Here is a 19,673-nt window from a genome sequence, read left to right on the forward strand (position 1 = left end):
AGAGAGAGAGAGAGAGAGAGAGAGAGAGAGAACACAAACAAAACACCAGGTCTGGGACTCAAACCATTGCTTGGCCATGTGGGAGTTTAGCGCCCTTAACCACCACGCCACCTGCTGGCCCCCCAGAATTATTTAATTTTATTAATATTATTTTCCAATTTGACCGGGGCGGGGGAGGGGAATGAAAAAGCAAGCCATTAGGTACGGGACTTGAACTAAGGTTGGCCATGTAGGAGTCTAGCACCTTAACCACAATGCACCTGCCAGCCCCTAATTTTATTTATTATTATTTTATCATTATTTTAAAATTTCCTATAAGGCTCAAGAGCTCAACAGAGATACAGACAGAGAGAAGGAAAGTGAGAAAGCAAATCACCAGGTCCAGGACTCAAACCATGGATGTTCATGTTGGAGTCTAGTGCCTCAGTCACCATGCCATCAGTTGGTCCTCACTGATTTCTTTTAAAAGATTATTTTTGTTTGTTTGTTTGCCAAAAGATGCTTACTCACCAGAAACAGAGAGAGAGAAGTACAAAGTATCCCTCAATGGGGACCAGCAGTTAGCATAATGGCTATGTCACTGGATTCCCATGTAGTTAACCACAGTTTGAGTCCTGGACCCGGCGGCTTAAACTCATGCCGGGCACGTGTGCGTGCGTGCCCAAGATCACGAGAAGAGAATGGAGGAGAAGGGATTGCAGTGTGGCATGGCCACCTCCCCTGGGAGATGATTTCTCGCTTTCTGTCTCTCGGTCTTTCTGGCTAGCGCACGCGCCCTGTAGCAAAAACCTCTCCAAAAAAAGAAGAAAAGAAAAAAAAAAGTAAGCATCCCTCAATGCAGGAACAGTAGATGGCGTAATGGTTACGTCACTGGACTCCCATGAAGTAGACTGTGGTTCAAGACCCTGACCCAACAGCTTAAACTCACACCAGGTACGTGTGCATACATGCCCAAAATCCCAAAAGGAGAATGAAGGAGAATGGATTGCGGTGTGGCCATCCCCTTTGGGGGTGATTTCTCACTTCCTATCTCTTTCCGTCCCTACAGCGAGCACACATGCCTCACAGCGAACATCTCTCCAAAGGAAAAGCAGGCATCCCTCAACGGGATATGATCACACTGCAATTCTTTCTCCTCCATTTCTCCATCCTGTTAGAGTCTGGGACAGGCACGCACACATGCCCTATGTGTTTTCCAAGCCTCGGGACCAGGATTTGAACCACATGGTTAGTTCATATATATGTGTGCTTTCTGGAGAGAGGAGAGAAAGTGAGACAATTTCCCATGGGGCAGTCATGCTGTGATCCCTTCTCTTCCATTTTTCCCTTCTTTCAAGATTTTGTGCATGCACACCCTTAAGACCTGAAACCTTGTAGAAGTTTCCAGGTCGACCGTGGTTCGCGTCCTGGACCCAGTGGCTTAAAACTCACGCCGGACACGTGTGTGTGCGTGCCCAACATCCCGAGAGGAGAATGGAGGAGAAGGGATTGCGGCATGACCATCCCCTCTGGGGGGTGATTTCTCGCTTTCTGTCTCTATGTCTCTCTCTGTCTGCTGTCTGGCGAGCGCACACTCCCTATAGTTAAAACAAACAAAAAACAAAACAAAACAAAAAAACCTGTCCAAAAAAAGAAAAGAACCATAAACAATAACTTTAAATCACCTTTACATATCTTAAAAAAGAATTTTTTTCCACATATCTTAACATGAAAAAATAACTGGTGACTGTAAATAAGGTACCGATCATGCTAGCTTGGTGAGGCCTTTAGTAACATTGCCCCTGGGGCCAGCTCGTGGCGTAGTGGTTAAGGTGCTGGACACCCACATGGCTCACCGTGGTTTGAACCCCGGATCTGGTGGCAAGCCAGGAGTATGGGCACACATGCCCAAAATCCCAAGAGCAGAATGAAGGAGAAGGGATTGCGATGTGACCATCTCCCTGGGAGGTGATTTCTCACCATCCCTCTGTCTGTCTCTCCTTCTTTGGTGAGCGCATATGTCCTATGACAACAAACAAACAAACCCACAATGAATTATCTAAAAGCACTGCTGAAATAATTAAGAGAAAATCTTATCTTAATAAGTCCAGCAACCTGCCTGCCATGAGTGCTTGAGGACTTCTCTGCCACATGCTCTTAACAACAGGAGATGCAAACCATCACCATGGGGACAGCAATGCCTTGGCAGATCCTCTCAGGACTTTGGGGACACAGACACATGTACCAGGCAAGTTTTTCAAGCTGCCACGTCTGGAAGTAGAACTGCAGAGTTGTCTATGTAGGATCCAGCCACCTAAATCACCACGCCACCTGGCCCACCTTCCTTGTTTATTAATTGGAATTCTGTAAGATCTTTTATTTATTTATTTATTTATTTATTTATTTTAGAGATTTTTGCTATAGGGCATGTGTGCTCGCCAGACAGACAGAGACAGAGAGACAGAAAGAGAGAAATCACCCCCCAGGGGGGGATGGCCACGCCGCAATCCCTTCTCCTCCGTTCTCCTCTCAGGATCTTGGGCACGCACGCACATGTGCCCGGTGTGAGTTTTAAGCCACCGGATCTGGGACGCGAACCGCGGTCGAGTACATGGGAATCCAGCGACATAGCCATTACGCTAACTGCTAGCCCCATTATTTATTTTTTACTGACTTCCTTAATTATTTCATACCAGCATGAACTCTGGATTGTTTTAGTCTATGGGTTATCATTCATCACTTTCTTTTTTTTTTTTTTTTTGAGAGGTTTTTGCTATAGGGCGTGCACGCTCGCCAGAAAGACAGAGAGACAGAAAGCACAAAATCACCCCCCGGGGGGGATCGCCACATCGCAATCCCTTCTCCTCCATTCTCCTCTCAGGATCTTGGGCACGCATGCACACGCGCCCAGAGTTTAAGCCACCGGGCCCGGGATTCAAACCATGGTCAACTACATGGGAGTTCAGTGACATAGCCATTATGCTAACTGCTGGTTCCATCACTTTCATTTATTTTAAACTCAAATGATGCCAGTCTTGGCCTCTGAGAGCCTGTTCAGTTGGCTCCTATGACCTTCTGATGTGATACGTCCCCATTATTATTTGAGCCTTTCAACACAAACTATTCTATGCTCGTCTTTGTTTTTCTCTCTCCGACCCTACGGCAGCCATTTCTCCAAGAAATCTCAGTTCCTTTTATTGGATATTGGAAACTGATATTTAGAAATCAGGAGCTGGGCACTAGGGTGTGCTCGGTGCTATAAGGTATCTGCTACTGTTATAGGCCCTATCTCACAAGTCCACAAGCCAGTATTTGTATACTTATTAATAACACTAAATTTGGGACCAGCAGATGGCGTAATGGTTATATCTCTGGACTGCCATGTAGCCAACCACAGTTGAGTCCCGGACCCAGCAGCTTAAAACTCACAGTGAATATGTGTGCATATGTGCCCAAAATCCTGAGAGGAGAATGGAGAAGAAAGGATTACAGCATGGCCACCCCCTGGAGGGGTAATTTCTTGCTTTTGGTCTCTCTGGAAAGCACATGCACCCTATAACAAAAATCTCTTTAAACAAACAAACAAAAAACCCCTACTAAATTCATGTTCATAACACTAATTACAATTGCACACCACAGGGTTCATTCTAAATTCATGCTCATAACACTAATTCCAATTCAGCACCATAGGGTTCATCCTAGCTTCCCCTGCTGTCTTTGTCATTTCTTTCTCTGAGAATGAGAAAGCCGCCTCTCATTATTCACAATATATAATGGGTCTTCAAAAAGTTTATAGGAAAAGTATATTATGAAAAACCGTGCCTGGATGTTAAATTTTTCTACACCAAAATAAACTCACATTTAAAAAAAATCATTAATCTTACTACTACTGTTTTAATTTACTGTCACCAGAGACAGAGAGAGAGAAAGTGAAAGCAAGCTGACAAATCTGAGACTCAAACCATAGTGGGCCATGCGGAAGTCCAGAGCCTCAACCACCACAGCACCTGCTGGCCCCAAACTCACATTTTAATCCCATTTTTCCATGAACTTTTGGAGGTCCCTCAGGTTTATCTTTTTAAATTCATTTGTTTATTCCATGAGTGAGACAGAGACAGTACTCCCCACGAGGCCTCGATGCCACAAGCAACCATCGGCCTTCAGCCAGCCCCAGATCATGGACACGGGTGCCCAGGGTACTCAAGGAGATCTACAGTCGTGAACCAAGAATCTTTGCATGTGGGATTGCCTTGCCAAGCATCAAGTTTTACAGCTGTGCTACTCTGCAGCCCCTCGTCATATCTGTTTGTCTGCTCAATCCTAGAATACACACAACTACTTTATTTAGGAAATGTTAAATCGTACCCCTATGAAAAATAAACTTACTAAAATTTCTTGGGTGGGTAAGTGAGTGAGTGAGTGACTGATTTCTTGCTTGCTTGCTGGCTTTAGTTTTAGGAGTCTATAGTGAAGAGCCAGCAGGGGATGAGGCAATTAAAGGAGTATGGCCGACCACAGTTCAAGTCCCAGACTGGTGGCTTGCTTTCTCATTTTCCCTCTCCGTCTCTCTCTGACCAAACTGGAAAACAATAATAATAAATAAAGCTAAATAAAATAATAATTTTTTTTTTAAAAAGTACATAGCCAAAGTACCATTTCCGGCTACAAGGGCCACCTACCCCAGCTCTCTATTGTGGTTTTGTTATTCATTTGCAACAATTAGATTTGTTGTTACAGTTTGTATCCAATTTTAGGTCCCTCCCCACATCCTGTCTAATCAGCTATTTCGTTTTTTTCAGTAAGAAGCCTGAACTAAAAAAAAAAAAAAAAAAAAGCAGCTGCGAGAGGTGTAGTTAACAGAAGCCTCACTTCCTCCGATTCCATTTTCAATCCTCCCACTCTGCTCCCATTCACTTCCTACAGGTAACCAAAGCCATTACTGTGTGATTCATCCTTCCCTTGTGTTCACATGTGGATTGTATACAAGTATGAAGGTACCTGTACACACTCTTAGTCTCCCATGTTTTCTTTTTTTTTTTAAGAGAGATTTTATGCTACAGGGCATGTGCACTCACTGGAGACAGAGAGAGACAAAGAGTGAGAAATCAGCCCCAGGGAAGATAGTCACGTCCCAATCCCTTCTCCATTCTCCTCTTGGGGTTTTGGGCACACATGCATACCCACCCTGTGTGAGTTTTAAGCTGCTGGATCCAGAACTCAAACTGCTGTCCACTGTGTGGGAGTCCAGCAATGTAACCATTATGTGATCTGCTGGTCCCAGTCTCCCATCTTTCTTGTATAAAAGAGGGTAGGAGCCAGCAGGTGGCGTGGTGGTTAGGGTGCCGGACTCCCGCATGGCTGACCATGATTCGAGTTCCAGACTGGTGGCCTGCTTTCTCACTTTCTCTCTCTCTGTCCCCCTCTGGTCAAACTGAAATAAATAAATAAATAAAATTAAGTTAAATGAAATAATTATTTAAAAATAATAGTAATTTAAAAAAAGAGGATACTACAGATAATCATTTGCACTTTGCATACTTCACTTAACAGGATATCCGAGTTTGCAGAAAAGAATCAATGTGAGGCAAGTGGTGTCACAGTGGTAACATAACAGGTCCCACATTGGCAAGGCCCTAGGTTCTTGTCCTGGGACCTCGAGCATGCTGGAGGCATGCATGCCCAATAATCCAAGCCAGCTTCGACTTGAGATCGAGACTAGGGATGGATCACAGCATGAAGACCTGTTTGGCTGTGTCTGCCTGTCTCTCTCCTATGAAAGAAAGAAATAAACTAACTTGGAAAAAAGTCAACACAGCAGGCCTGGCTAGCTACCCTTAGAAAGGCCTACTTACAAGGTTGACCTCAACTAGCACCTTAGTACTAGATCTGGGAGTTTTCCGCATTCCCTAAATGAGAAGAATGTCTCACTGTGCCTGTCCAACAACGTGGGTTACGTGCCACATCTGCTTTCATGCTGGGGGTCTGGACTTTGAGGATGTGACAAGCAGAGGCTGCCCATATGATGAGTCTCCAGTAAAAGCCCCAGCACGGACTCTCTAACCAGCTTCCATGGAAGACATCATGCATGTGTTGTCACTTGTTAGAAGAGGAGGTTCAGTGTGCGTGACTCCACTAGGAGAGGCTCTTGGAAGCTTGCACCTCATTTCCTCTGGACTTAGCTCTGTGCCCCCTTTCCCTGTGCTGATTTTCTCTGTACCCTTCCGTTGTAATAAATCTTAGCTGTGAGTACAACTCCGGGTGGAGTCCGATTGCTAGTGAATCATGAAACCTGGAGGTTGTCTTGGGGTCCTCTGATGCCCCTGGAACTTATTCCACATTAGTGTACAAAGACCTTCCATATTCTTTATTATTCTGTGCAGTACCTATGTATGGAGCTACTATATACCATATTCCATAGTTGCCTCAATCTCTCTCCTCTACATGGACACGTGGGTAATTTCCAACATGTTGCAATTATAAATTGCTACAAAAAATAACCTGTGTATATGTATTTTCCTACCATTGGAAGTGTATCTGCAGGATAGATTCTTAGTAACAAGAGTGTTAGGTCAATAGACCAGGGCCTGAGCATTTTTGTTAAATGTTGCCAAATTTGGGACCAGCAGTTAGCGTAATGACTATGTCGCTGGACTCCCACGTAGTTGACCGCAGACCGCGCGGTTCACGTCCCGGACCTGGTGGCTTAAAACTCATGCCAGGCGCATGTGCATGCGTGCCCAAGATCCTGAGAGGAGCATGGAGGAGAAGGGATTACGGCATGGCCATCTCCCCTGGGGGTGATTTCTCGTTTTCTGTCTCTCTCTGTCTCTCTGGCGAGCGCACGTGCCCTATAGAGAAAACCTCTCCAAAAAGAGTTAACACCAAAAAGCAACATTTTGGGAATGTTTCCAGAATATATCATAAGTTACCTGTCAGCATCTGCATTTTACAGAAGAATTCCCCTGAAAAGTGTCTGAATCAAGTTCTCACTTCTTACCTGACTTGGACTGATCTTTTCTTCAGCAGCTGTGGAATGTTGATGTGATGGGTCTTCCTTTGCACCCTCAGAGGACGGGTCTCTTACAATTTCCTCCTGGTCCCCTTGATTTCTAAAGACCTTCAGTTCCGTGTTCTTGATTTTCTCTTCTCTATCTGAGATTCCAGAAGCCATAGAACCTCCTGCTGTGGGAACCTCCACTGGCCCACACCACCCAGCCTCACTCCCATGATCCAAGGTCTCGGGGGTTTCTTCACAGCAACTTTCCACATGAGTCCTCTGCAGCTCCAAGGGCAATGTCCTACTTGGACTTAAAGGAGAACTTGAGGCCCCAGGTTTTACATCTGGAATCACACTTGGCTCAGAGCCAGAAGGAAGCTCTTTGGAGACACTTACTGGGAGCTCAGAGTATAATTCCTGTACCACGGCAGACATGGAGGAATCAAGTGCAACTGGCTGAGTCTCTACTCCGGATGACAGCATGAGGGCAGCTGCAGATTATGGAGTCAAGTCCTTTACATCAAATGGTTCACCCTGACACAAATCAAAGGGGTAAGAGTTTAAAATCTTGACAGGGCAAAAGAGAGTTATCTCAGTTCAAACTGATTAAAATAAGGAAAATTAATTCTACCCCAAATGCCAACATTACCTGACACCAATTTTTTTCCATCATAGACTGAATTTGTGGAAAAATTAACACCTTAGCCTTCAACAGATATCTGTTTAATTTTAATTCAAATACTGCTTTATCAGAAATTCCTAATTTGATCTGAAGGGCCAGAAAATGCAAATGAGAATACAATAATGTCTAAGCATCTAAGGACAGACTATGAAAGTTAGAAAATAAAGCTGGTGGGACCAGCAGGTGATGTGGCAGTTAAGGCACTGGACTCCCGCATGGCTGACCAGGGTTCGAAACTCGGACCTGGTGAGGACTAACTTTCTCACTCTCTCTGGTGAGCACACATGCTTTACAGCAAATTAAAATAATTCTTAAATTTTATTTATTCATTTTAATTTATTATCACTAAGTTTGCTATAGGGCATATATGCTCACCAGAGACAGAGCGAGCAAGCGAGAGGGAAAGTGAGAAAGCAAGCCACCAGGTCTGGGACTTGAACTGTGATCAGCCATGCTGGAGTTCAACACCTTAACCATGACGCTACCTGCTGGCCCCTAAAATAACTATGAACCAAAAAAAAAAGGAAAAGAAAAGAAAGATGGTTTTCTATTTGTTTTCAGGGCATGAATCTTATCTGTTTAGTTCACTGTTATATCCCAACTGTCTAGAACAGTGCCTGACACAGTATCTGTTGAATGAATACATTCTAAGGGACTGTAAAGAATTTGATGCAGATTCATTCAATCCAACGAGTGATTGAGTCTTTCTTCATGTAAATGACTCTGAGAAACAAGAAGGGACGATATGCCCTCATAATAATCCCCTATTGCTTCCCTTGATAACAGCACCACAATTAACAGCGCTCCGACTTGAAGCCCCAGACATAACCATATCTGATCTTGCACTTGCTGTTCGATTAGGATTTGTAGGCCATGGACACAACTCCTCTGGTGTTTCCAATTCTACTCATGTCCATTCCCACAGTCGTAGTTCAAGATTTTGTTCCCAAGGCCACTTCATGCAGGCTTATAGTAAATACATGTTTATGGTGGCATGGTGGTTAAAGACGCCAGACTCCCACATGGCTAACCACAGTTCAAGTCCCAGACCCAGAAGCTTGCTTTCTCACTTCCCTCTCTCTCTTCTTTCTCTCTATCTTTCTCTGGTTAAATTGAAAGGAAGGAAGGAAGGAAGGAAGGAAGAAAATTCTTTTTTAAAATAAAAAATAAATACATAAATACACGTTTACTAAATAGATCTTTATCGTAACAAGTCAGTATTCGCAATCACATCCAACGGTTCAAAACCTCTTAAGGCAGCAGTGCCAGTGCCTTTCCCATGACTGCGCCTACACCATTAACTGGCATTGGCCAGAACAGAATTTTAAAGCTTTAGTCATCAAAAGACAACTTCCAGAAGCATCAAAAGGCTATCTTCTCCCCCCCACCTGCCCCTCAGTTTGGGGCATGTATGCTCTCCAGATAGAAAGTGAGAAATCACCCCCCGTAACGGGGATGGCCCCGTAACAATACCTTCTCCAGTCTCCTCTCAGGATTTGGGGCATGCACCAACACATCCCCAGCATGATTTTCAAGCCAGTGGTCTGGGACTCTACCCACACAGTTGACCATGCGGGATCCAGCACCTTAACCTCCATCCCACCTGCTGGTCTGGCTATCATCATCTCTTGACACTTGTTTGGACAGAATTCTAAAATTTTTCAACCTGTAAAACAACTAGATACACTGGCTGTGGGTGCAAAACGGATACTGCCTCCTTTTCTTCCTGGTTCGATGATGAGTTCTTAAATCTCTGAGCAGAACCTGCAGTTAAGTCATCCAGAACAGCTAGAACCCTGAGAGAGAAAATGGAAGTCTAGATAATAAAAAAATTAAAATTATTTTCAGCTCACTAGCGCACATCACCATCTATCAAAATATCGGTATTGCCAGAATGGTAGTACGGACTGGGGGCCAAGGCTGCTGGAGCCCATGTAGTCAGCATGGTTGGAGTCCTGGACTCAGCAGCTTGAGAAACATGCAGGGCACACACATGCATATCCAAAATCCCAAAAGGAGAGCGAAACAGAGAAGGGACTGCAACGTGATCATCCCCATGGGGGCAGAACACCCCCTCAACCCCTGTTCCAAGTGCCCTCTAGCAAAAACAAAACAAAACCGTATATATGCACGTAGAAAAATATGAAAGCATACAAGCCAAATAGTAACAGTGTTACCTTGGGTAACAGTGTGACCAGGCAGGGGGACTAGCAGGTGACCATAGTTCAAGTCCTGGACCTGGTGGCTTGCTTTCTCACTTTCCCTCTCTCTCTAGTCAAATTAAAATAAATGAATGAATAAATTAAAAATTAAATAAAATAATTATTTAAAAAAAAGAAGTTACCAGGCAGATCACCAATGACTTATCTACATGTTGTACCTTTTTTTTTAAACTGTAAGATGTTTTTTTTTTGAGAGGTTTTGCCTTAGGGTGTGTGTATGTGTGCACTTGCTGGAGAGAGAGCCAGGGAGACAGACAGTGAGAGGGAAAGTAAGAAATCATGGGAACCAGCAGTTAGCGTAATGGCTATGTCGCTGGACTCCTACATAGTCGACAGAGGTTCACATCCCGGACCCGGTGGCTTAGAACTCACGCCGGGCCTATGTGCGTGCATGCCCAGGATCCCGAGAGGAGAATGGAGGAAAAGGGATTGCGGCGTGACCATCCCCCCCCAGGGGGTGATCTCTTGCTTTCTGTCTCTATGTCTCTGTCTGGTGAGCGCAAGCGCCCTATAGCGAAAACCTCTCAAAAAAAAAAAAAAACAAATCATTCACTGGGGAGATGGCCACACTGCAATTCCTCCTCCATTCTCCTCCTGGGATCTTGGGCATGCATGCACACATGCCCAGTGTGATTTTTTTCAAGCCATTGGGTCTGGGTCTCAATCCGTGGTCAGCCATGTGGGAGTCCAGGATGTTATCACCAAGCCATCTGCTAGTCCCTGTTACTCAGGTCTAAAATGCTTTCTATTATTTCCCAAGATCCAAGTACATAATGATAAACAACTGTAACTGTATTATTGGTTTTATTTTATCTTTTCAACTGTCAGCTCTCTGTTTCAATCATAAAAGTTTTCAGCTTAACATAAGAGAGTAGCGTGGGGACCAGCAGTTAGCATAATGGCTATGTTGCTGAACTCCCATGTAGTCAACTGCGGTTCGAGCCCCGGACTCAGTGGCTTAAACTCATGCCAGGCGCGTGTGTGTGCGTGCCCAAGATTCCGAGAGAAGGGATTGTGGCGTGGCCATCCCCCCTGCAGGGTGATTTCTCACTTTCTGTCTCTCTCTGTCTTTCTGGTGAGTGCACGCACCCTATAGCAAAAACCTCTCCAAAAAGAAAATAAAAAGAGTAATGTGTTTATAAAATATAGCCAAAAATGTACAGCTTACTCCTTATTTATTATCAACTTACTGGGTGAAGATATTAGTTACCTAATTTGAGACGTATTCCTGAAAAGAAAATGAAAAGAACTAAGACTTATAGGGAGAGTAAAATTATTCCATAAAAAAGAAATCCTTGGGGGGCCAGCAGTTGGCATAGTGGTTAAGGTGCGAGATTCCCACATGGCTGACCACAGTTCAAGTCCCACACTCAACAGTTTGAAAGCTGGGCACATATGCATGCATGCCCAAGATCTCAAGAGGAAAGTGGAGGGGGACCAGGAGATGGCATAATGGCTACGTCATTGGACTCCTATGCACTCAACCGTGGTTCGAGTCCCGGATCTGGTAGCTTAAATTCATGCCGAGTACATGAGCGTGCATGCCCAAGATCCCAAGAGGAGAATGGAGAAGAAGGGACTGTAGTGTGGCTATCCCCCAGGGGGGAGATTTCTCCCTTTCTGTCTCTCTGTCTCTCTCTGTCTTTCTGGTGAATGCATGCACCCTATAGCAAAGACCTCTCAAAAAAAAAAAAAAAAAAAGAGGAGAGTGGAGGAGAAGAAATTGCTGCATGGCCATTACCCTGGTGGTGGGGGGGTGGGGGGGTTGAGTTCTTGATTTCTGTCTTTCCAGCAAGTGCACTGCCCTATAGCAAAAATCTCTCAAGAAAGAAATAATTCTCTGGAGTTGGGTGGAATTACTTTGTGATTTTTGTTTGTTTGTTTCTTTTTGTTTCTGAGAGAGATTTTTGCTATAGAACACATGTGCTTATCAGAAAGAGAGAGACAGAAAAGTGAGAAATCAACCCCCGGGGGGATGGCCATTCCACAATCCCTTTCTTCCAGTCACCTCTCAGGATCTGGGGTACACATGCGCGCGCGCGCACACACACACACACGGTGTGAGTTTTAAGCCACCAGGTCCAGGACTGGAACCACAGTCGACTACGTGGGATTCCAGTGATGTAACCATTACACCATTTGCTGGTCCCATTTATTTTTTATTTTCTTTAATTTAATTCATTATTATTATTATTTAATTTGTTAAAAAAGCAGCAAGCCCCCCAGGTCCAGAACTGGAACCATAGTCGACCATGAGGTAGCCCAGTGCCTTAACCATCACACCACCTGCTGACCCCAATCTTTCTGTTTCTAATGCAGAAGCTCAGTTGTGAGAATTCTAATTGCCAGGAGGCCTGGGTCCCTACCCTGCCTCCCACTTCCTATCTGCCTGGCCTCTGGCGGGTTAAGTGAAAGCTTTGTGAACTTTCCTGGGCTTGTTTTTCATGTGTAAACCAGAACAAGGTAAACCAAATGATCTTACAGGGTCATGTCACTCTTACAAACCCCATAACTCTAAAGCATAACTTTTCTATTTCTCTTTGTTTAAGCGAAGCACACCTAGGGTCACCAACAATGGTAGTACAGAGCTCAGACTAATCCCTAGGCAAGAACGCAACAGCAATTGAGGTAATTTAAGAACAACTTTACATACAAAAAAAAAAAAAAAAGTTTTATTTAGTATGCCTTCAGGTAATTTGGCATTGTTAATTCCCACCAAGTAATGAAAACAAGGGAAGCAGTGAAAGATTAATTTTGCAGCTCTCAATCTTATTAGAATACATTTTGCAATACTAAAAACTGATAATACAGCAACTTTTACTTTAGTCATGCAAACACTACCCAACACAAAAGTTCTGGAGCTATAAAATTTACAGCACTAAACAAAACATTAAAAAAAAAAAATCAAACAAAGAAAAGAACAGAATACCATGTGCCTCAATAACCACCAGCCTCAAGAACTCCCTCCCTTTAATTCCAAAGCAAAGGAGCTGCTAATAACACTGGGCGCTGCCATGCTTGTGTCAAGGAACAATACTCACAATAAGGACCAGGCCCTCAGAAGTTCGAAACACTCCTTTCACCTTGAGAAAGGGGCTTTCTTTTCCAAAGATTCAGACACTGTAGCCAATCCCTCCATGAGGGAGTTTGTAGAAGGGGCCTCTTCTTGAGGGACAGAGAAAGAAGAATCTTTTAATGAGATCTCAAGACAAGCTGAAAGTGAGGCAAGGAAGTTATTTACTGAACAGGGCCCAGCTCTTCAACATGGAGTGCGCAGGAAATCTCAAAAGCATCAGCGCTGTTTCCCTCTTTCTCCCTTTACTAACAGGCAGCAGAATGAGCCTTGTCTCCACATGGAGAGTCGCAGCAAAAATGCTCCTGATTTCTTACCAACAAAAACCCCTTGCATCTATTTTTCAAAGGAAGAGGAGGAAAAAAACCATCTGCACCACTCTACGTATATACAGGAGGAAGAGTCCTTTCCTCAAGTGTAGTTGTTTTTGTTGGGAGAGTAACAGAAAGGTAAGAGTTGGAATCACTCTTTTGGAGAGGGGTGTGCAGAGAAGGGGATGGGCAGGCAGAAGGAAGCTTTTTTGTCATTAGAGCAAGTCGGGGGAGTGGGAGAGGACATCTCTAACCAGTCAGGAGGAAGTGATAGCTTTTTGTGGACAAAGGAAAGGCTGGCTTCTTTGGGCATTAGGATTCCTTTAACACAGACCCATTTCCAAAAGCTAAACCTTTTTTCCTAATTATTCTCAGTGAGGCCCTCTTTGTTCATTTGAGGAGTAAGGTGAGTGGAAGAGTCTTTCTCCATTCAAGGGGTGGGGGGAAAATCTTCCTCTTGGGTGAGACAGGATGGACTGAATCCTTGTGATGGGTGTGGGAGAAGGCATGCATGGAAAAATTCGCTTTCCTGTGCAAGATATCCATTTTCTTTTTCTAAACAAAGCAATAATAACACTAACAACTTACCGAAAACTTAGGCAGTGTTAAGCGTTTACACGAATTCCCCCCTTAGCCCTCGTGACAACTCTAAGAGTATCCTAATTAGAGATGGGCTGAGACTGAGAAGTTAAGCAATTAATCAAGGTCACAGAGACGTTAAGTGGTGGGCAGGACTGCACTATCACACTCCAAAAGCCATACTCTTAATTGTGCAAAGGAGAGTTCATAGTACCAAGAGAGTTAAGGGAAGAAGAGAAGCCTAGTTCTCCGTGGCACGGTTGGGCAGGGGGAGAAAGGCTGACTTCTAATCCCATTGAGTAAATTCAGTCTTCCTCTCTAAACCTCGGGGTAAGGTGGAAATAAAGGAGAGAAGGTTAAGTCTCTTAGAAGGAAGATCTGTCACTTTTAGGCAAGTTAGGAGCCTCCCTCTTCACCTGGGGGGGCGCTGGCCAGAGTGGGGGGAAAGATCTTGTTTGGGGGGTTATTCCTTATCCCACCTAGGATAAGTTCCGAATCCCGTTCTCGCACCCTACGAGTGGGATGTCCCTCTGCAGAGAGACGGACGAGAATCGATCAAGAGAGTACGCCCGCGACAAGGGGCGTCGATCTCCCGCAGGAGAGAAGTTGGGGAGGGGGTGGCCCTGGCTAGATGGAGGTCGGTGGAGTCTCTCCACCCGGCTCAGAGCCGGACTCGGAAAAGGCGCTTCACCCCCACCGACGCGAGGCCTGGCGTCCGCCCTCTCTCGGGGTCGTTCCGCCGCCCGCAGCGCAGCCTCCGCTCCCTTCGGGGCCCCGAGAGGGCGGGGGGCCCGGGCTCCCCTCCAGCCAGCTCCTCCCCGCAGAGTGCCCTTAGGGCGAAGTGGGGCGGGGCGGCTGCGCCCGAGGCACCCCGGCCCTCGGCCTCTTACCCCGAGGCCTGCTCCACCGCCCGCGCTCGTTCCGCCAGCTCAGCCTCTGCAGCCGCAGCCCGGTCGCCGCCAAGTCTACCTGGCGCTACCGGGGGCGCTCCGGCCGCCGCCGCCTCTTCGTCTCTATGGTCCTCCCGCACTTCCTCATCCGGGGCCCGAGCCGGCCATGCGGACTCATCCAAGCCCCGCCCCGCGCGGCGCGCGCGCACTGGAGGGGGCGGCTCTTCCCGCCGCTGACCTCCGGCTTTCGGCCCGCCCTGGCGGCCTCCGAGCATGTTCCCGCGGCTCAGACTCTTAAAGGGATACATACCCTGTTGGCTCCGCTTCTGCTGGGTCCCAGGGCCCAGTGCCTGGTCCACGACCACCACCCTGGTCCACTCCCCCATTTTTCAGACCTGCACGGCTGCAGCTCCCTGGACCTCACTGCTACCAGTCTGGCAGCTCGAGAGGTCTTCTTATAACTGCAGTCTGTCTTCTGTCTTAGGTCACACCGCTTCCCAGCTTCTCATCTCACTGACCACTGAATCTCCTCGAGGCACCCAGGCCTTCGCTTGGTCATGGCACGTGGTTTCTTGGTAGCTTTAGCACTATTTGAAAGAGCTTCCTCTCTTTATTGATTTATTTATTGCCTGTCCCTCTCATACCCCACCTGTACCTGTTTTATTCCTCACCTCGTGCAGGCATCATTGTCTGGCACAGACGTAGACACTCCATAGACCTTTGAGGAAAGGAAAAAAAAAAAAAAAAGTTTACCCAGGAGGGGTTGAGGAGGTCCAGAGAATGAAATTGATTTGCGTCAAATCACACAGCTTTATGTTAAGAATAAAGAGAGGGCCAGCGGGTGGTGTGGAGGTTATGGTAGCTGGATTCTACGTGATTAACTGTGTGGTTCGAGTCCCAGACCCGGGGGTCTGAAAAATCATGCCAGCTATGTGCATGTGTGCCCCAAATACACGTCCTATAGCAAAAACAAAACAACACAGAATAAAGAGGATGAAAGAAACGATGGATGGGTGGAAGGAAGGAAGAAATCTGTTGCTTTTTGGAGTTTATCCACCTGGCCGATTACAAGGTGGATAAACTCTAGAGGCTTAGAGGCTTGAGGGGAACATTTTAACTTTCTCTTCTTTGATCACAATATAAAAATGAATGGCTACACTTTGGCTAAGATAATGGTTTTCCCAGTTTTAGTTTGGGCTGGAGGTACAGAAACATATGTGGCAAGCCTGCTGTCTGCAGCCCTGAGTCCTTATGCAGTCTTTATGTGAAGCAGATCTCCATTTTGAACTCCTCTCTGTACTGGAAACTTGCTTTCTCCTTTTGCCTAGAGCAAACAGAGTAACACTCTTGTCTTTGCTAAATAACCCTAAACTCCCTACCCTAAGATGTTCCTTAGTAATGTAATCATCAGTCCCCAGACCCCTTGCCCTGAGCCATGAAGACTTTAGGTAGGGATGGAACATACCCTTAGGAATGATTAACCTGCTTGTTCTGCTTCTGTAATTCGCTTTTGCTTTTACTTGTAAAACCCTACCCCTACCCTTTCAAGCCCACCACTCTTTGTTCTTGTGTCAACCCGAAAAAGTGTGATTTTTTGCCTTTATAAGCACCTTTCAGCTTGCACTCAAGGCTGTGGGATTGTGAGAGACATGAGTCTCCTGTATGCCACCTGGCTTAATCAATAAAACTCCAATAACTTTGGCTATGTCTGGATGCCCTCTTCTCATTGAGTAGGCTATAACGATGTATATACGGACAAGGACAGTAAGTAGGTCACTGCTTTGTTGCCACTGCTGTTTTAAATTGCCATGGGGGGGGGGCGCTGCTGGTGGTCTGGTGGTTAAAAGGTGCTAGGTCTCCACATGGCCACTTGTGGTTTGGGTCTGGACCTGGCAGCTTGCTTTCTCGCTTTTCCCCTCTCTTTCTCTCTCTTTCTCTGTCTCACTCTCTTGCTCTGTCCCTTTCTGGTCAAATTAAAATAAATAGTTAAATAAAATAATTATTTTAAGAAAATGAATAACAAATGGAATTAATTTTTTTTTCCATAGGGTATATGTACTGGTTAGAGACAGAGAATGAGAAACCACTCCCCAAGGAGGAAGGGCAGGCTGTAATCCCTTCTCCTCCATTCTCCTCTCTGGATTGTGTCCACACATGCATGTGTGCCTGGCATGTTTTTCAAACCACCAGGCCAACTTGAATGGCATAGTCAGCAGTCAGTCATGTGAGATTCAGTGCTTTAACCTCCATACCACCTGGTTGATCCAGCTACTGTCTTTTTTTTATTATTTAATTTTATTTATTCATTTATTTATTTTAATTTGACCAGAGAGAGGCAGAGAGAGAGAGAGAGAGAGAGAGAAAGGGACAAAGGAAGCCACCAGGTACAGGACTGGAACCATGGTTAGCCATGTGGGAGTGTCCAGCACCTTAACCACCATGCCACCTGCTGGTCCCCACTACTGTCTTTTCTAAAATAGACACAGATGCCATTGGGATGACATAACTAGAAGTTAACTTGATGGTAAATTTACAGTACTCATGTTTTCAACTACTCTGTCAGACAACTGCAGTGTGGAAGGGGATCTGAGAGAACAGGTATGACTGGTTCTTCCTTCTGCCTCAGGCTCCAGTATTGCTCTGCACAGCATCATTGATAATGTCTCTATTATTATTTTTTGAGATTTCTTTACCATAGGGTCTCAAAAAGAGGATGGAGGAAAAGGGATTGTGGCATGGCCATCTTCCTGGGTGGGGCTGTTTTTCTCATTTCCCCTCTCACTATCTCTATCTCTGGTGAGTGCATGTACCCTATGACAAAACAAAAATAAATAAATACAATAAAATAAAATGTGGTTTTTGGGTTGGCTCTTTGGCCTAGTAGATAAAGGAGCTGGATCCCACAAAGCCAATTTGAGGGGTCAAGTCCTGGACTCAGCCGCTTGAGAAACATGCCAGGCATGTGAATGTGTGTCCAAAATCCTGAGAGAGAGATGGAGGATTGTGGCATGACCATTCTCTTGGAGGGGTGGGGTGCATTCTCCTTTCACTCTGTCTCCCTGGAATGTGCACATGCCCTATAGCAAAAAAGAAAGAAAAGTTAATGGGGGGGGGAGGAGTTCATTATGTTATTTTTGTATTAATTTTAATTTTAAAAGTGTATGGTGGGGACCAATGGGTGGCATGGTGGTTAAGGGCACTAGGTCCCCACATGGCTGACCACAGTTCGAATACCAGACCTAGCGGCTTGCTTTTTCACTTTCCCTTTCTCACTTTCTTTCCCTCTCTCTCTCTCACTCAGGTCAAATTAAACTAAAGTTAAATAAAATAATTCTTCAAAAAAAGTGTATGGTATATTAAAATATTATGTAAATGGGGGCCAGCAGATGGCGGGGCAGTTACTTTGCTGGACTCTCATGGCCAACTGCAATTTGAGTCTCAGGCCTGATGACTTGAAACTCATGCCAACTGCATGTGTGTGCATGCCCAAGATCCCAGGAGGAGAATGAAGGGGACGGGATTGTGTCAAGGCAAAAACCTCTCAAAAACAAACAAACAAAAATCAAAAACAAAAACAAAAGAATAATTATTAATTAATTAAAAAAAATTTTTTGAGAGGTTTTTGCTATAGGGTGTGTGTGTTGGCCAGACAGAGACAGAAAGTGAGAAATCACCCACCCAGGGGGGATGGCCATGCCGCAATCCCCTCTCCTCCATTCTCTGCCTGGGATCTTGGGTACGAACGTGCACGTGCCCGGCGTGAGTTTAAACCACCAGGTCCAGGACCTGAACTGTGGTTGGCCACACGGGAGTTCAATGACATAGCCATTATGCTAACTGCTGGTCCCAAGACATAAGTTTTTTATTACTCCCAACAGGGGAGAAATTCTAGACAAGAAGTCTCTCATCCAAGACTACTAACTAAAAATTCTGCAGGTGATTGCAGCAGCAACAGTAGGGTCAAGGCTAGTGCATCTCCAGACTGGGGACAATCAGAGTTGGCCTCCCTAATCCTAACAGCTTTAAATTAAAAATAATAACAATAGGATTCAGCAGGTGGAGTGGTGCTTAAGGCGCTGGACACTCCCACATGGCCGACCATGGGGGATGGCCAGACCACAATTCCTTCTCCTCTTGGGATTTTAGGCATGCATACACACGTGCCCAGTGTGAGGTTACTTTTTTTCCAATCATTTATTTAATTCCATCGCATTATTATTATTATTATTTTAAGTTGACCGGAGCGAAACAGAGAGAAAGGGAAAGCGAGAGAGTAAGTTGCCAGGTCAGGACTCGAACCACGGTTGGCCATATGGGAATCCAGTGCCCACATCCACCAATGCCACCTGCTGGCCCCATGCCCAGTGTGAGTTTTAAGCTACTCAGTCTGGGACTCAAGTCACGGTTAACTACGTGAGTCTGGCAATATAACCAGTACACTATCTGTTCATCTTGCTTTAAGTTTTTTAAATGAGAGTTGCCAAATTAAAAAGTGAAATAATCAGATTTCTAAGATACAACATCATTATGGATATCAGATTCCCTTGAGAGCCAAAGAAGGGAATCCTATTAGCTCCCTCTGGAAAGGAAGGATCTCCCACCACAGCTGGGGCTAAAGAGAAAACAAGTGTTGGCTCAGGGCACACCCTGAAGTGGCAACATAAAAGTTTTTTCATGACTAACATAGGGTTCATGAAAAAAATTGTAACTGTTGCAACATGTATAGTTATATATGTTTTTCTTTCTTTCTTTTTTAATTGCCAGAGGGCACCATAGACTTGAGGGAGATAACACTTCTAATTTGGCATTGTCACATTGTAATTAACCCCTTCTCTTTCATTTCTTCATTCTGATCCAATGTGGGGCAAGTCCTGCACACAGTGCCCAGTGCATTTTCAAGCTATCTAGGCGGACTTCATTTGAATTTGGTCATAGCAGGA

The 19,673-nt window shown here is 45.2% G+C and overlaps 1 protein-coding gene across 4 annotated transcripts in view; it reads right to left on the minus strand.

The window, feature by feature from the left end:
- The window catches only part of PRR14L (proline rich 14 like), a 47,135-nt gene extending 31,693 nt beyond the window's left edge, over positions 1-15,442 (minus strand). For 2 of the 4 annotated variants that reach the window (XM_006147961.3, XM_027771627.1), the window contains exons 1-2: positions 14,734-14,821; positions 6,977-7,510 (exon numbers count right to left, since the gene is read on the minus strand). In XM_006147961.3, the coding sequence (XP_006148023.1) occupies positions 6,977-7,459 (483 nt within the window). In that variant the 5' untranslated portion in view covers positions 7,460-7,510; positions 14,734-14,821. Of the gene's footprint in view, positions 1-6,976; positions 7,511-12,921; positions 12,988-14,733; positions 14,822-15,404 lie in introns of those variants that run through there. The other 2 variants (XM_027771628.1, XM_027771629.1) reach the window with 2 other exon arrangements.
- Positions 15,443-19,673: the final 4,231 nt, after the last annotated feature.

Source organism: Tupaia chinensis, unplaced genomic scaffold (assembly GCF_000334495.1).
Source record: "Tupaia chinensis unplaced genomic scaffold, TupChi_1.0 Scaffold000226_1, whole genome shotgun sequence".
NCBI lineage: Eukaryota > Metazoa > Chordata > Mammalia > Scandentia > Tupaiidae > Tupaia > Tupaia belangeri.